The sequence below is a fragment of the Trypanosoma equiperdum genome (assembly GCF_001457755.1).
Source record: "Trypanosoma equiperdum strain OVI genome assembly, contig: ctg_1927, whole genome shotgun sequence".
Taxonomy (NCBI): Eukaryota; Euglenozoa; class Kinetoplastea; order Trypanosomatida; family Trypanosomatidae; genus Trypanosoma; species Trypanosoma equiperdum.
This window is the reverse complement of record NW_027123979.1, coordinates 148-1,639: the sequence shown is the minus strand read 5'-3', so window position 1 is coordinate 1,639 and position 1,492 is coordinate 148. Positions and strand designations below refer to the sequence as shown.

At 48.5% G+C, this 1,492-nt stretch overlaps 1 protein-coding gene across 1 annotated transcript; it reads left to right on the top strand.

The window, feature by feature from the left end:
- Positions 1-76: 76 nt before the first annotated feature.
- TEOVI_000473300 (uncharacterized protein) lies at positions 77-703 on the top strand (the record flags this gene model as incomplete). Its single annotated transcript, XM_067223679.1, has 1 exon — positions 77-703. The coding sequence occupies one exon, from the start codon at positions 77-79 to the stop codon at positions 701-703; it is 627 nt and encodes a 208-aa protein (XP_067079780.1).
- Between the last annotated feature and the right edge of the window lie 789 nt (positions 704-1,492).

Genomic DNA, 1,492 nt, shown 5'->3' with positions numbered 1-1,492 from the left:
ACCCTCTGTTAACTTAAAAAATACACACCACTTGACAGCAGGAATCAAGCACAGCCAACACCGGAAGTGTGTCACAATGGAACAGAAAATTAGGCTTTCTTCTGGTCTGCTGGTGCTGGCCGTAACATGGCAAGCTGTACGAGGAGACATCAACACAAACTACAGGAAAGCAGTTACAACCGGCTGCCACGAACTAGTATTTATCGACGGTTTAAGTCAAGAAATCGAATTTCAGCAGGCGAAAATAAGGAACCAGATTGTAAAGCTTGCAGAGGAGGTCGAATTGTTGCAAACAGCACATTGCTCCTTCAAGGGAACGACACGTAGCAAGCAGTTCGCAACACTCTTGGCACTAACAGCGAGGCGGTTAAAACAAGCGAGACAAGAGGAACCAAAAGCGGCGCAGCTTGAAGCAGCCAAGAAAACACTAAACGCGCTGGCGGCGCAAATCCGATTATTACAGAAGATGTCTGGTAAAAATATAGCCCCAACGTTGGCAGCGAACGTAGCGGGGCTAACAGCGCCAGCTGGAAGCAGCAACACAATGTACAGATGCGGGATCAAAGCGACTATCTCAGCAGCAAAGGCTAACAAATGTGGTGACAACCTGGATGAATCAAACCACATAAAGGAGGCGATAGCCGGCAGGGCCCAACTAACGCACTACAAAGGCGTACAAATAGAGAAGGCGCTGCCACTATAATTAACAGGGAATTTGTTCACCGTAAGCAGCTACACCAGCAACAACGGCAACTTCGGAAACGGTGTCTGCGGCAACTCGGCCGCCCCTCACAACGCCGGCTCAACCAACTTGTTAGGTCTGCTGGACACAAAAGCGAAGCGCACGGAGCATCTAGCGGAAACGCCACTGACAACCGATTCCGGAAAAAAGTGCATAGGCACAGCGGGCAAAGTATACAGCAGGGACACGCACATTATCATCGAAGAGCAGGTAGCGGCGGTAACATGCTAATTACGGCAGCTAACAGTAGCAACGATAAGCGGCTACTTGGACAAAACCGTCGCCGAGCTAGCATCTGACAGCGAAGCGGAAGATGTGGCATCGCTGGAAACCACAGGGAAAACAATGCCACCTTCAACCTCAGGAGAGAAAGAAAAGACCATCAAAGGCCTGTTCCAAGGAATAACCGGCTCACTACAAAGCAAGTTAATAGATCCACTAAAACAAAAGGAAATGAAGTACCAGGCCGCAGAAGACGTCAAAAAAACAACCGTAGCGGCGTCCGCCAAAGACGAAAACGGCGCTCTGGCACAGGCCGCCTGTTACGGCAAACTACATCAGATAGAGCAAACAAAGCATTTTCCGACCCCAGGAGAAACGGAAGCGGCAAAATGCAAACCAGACACCAGAGAAAATGAGTGCAAAAATGACAAATATTGTGACTACAGCAATGGAAAATGCAAACTCAAAGAAGGGGTGAAAGTGGAAAATGATGAAAAAACACCCACAAACATCACAGGAAGCAATTAG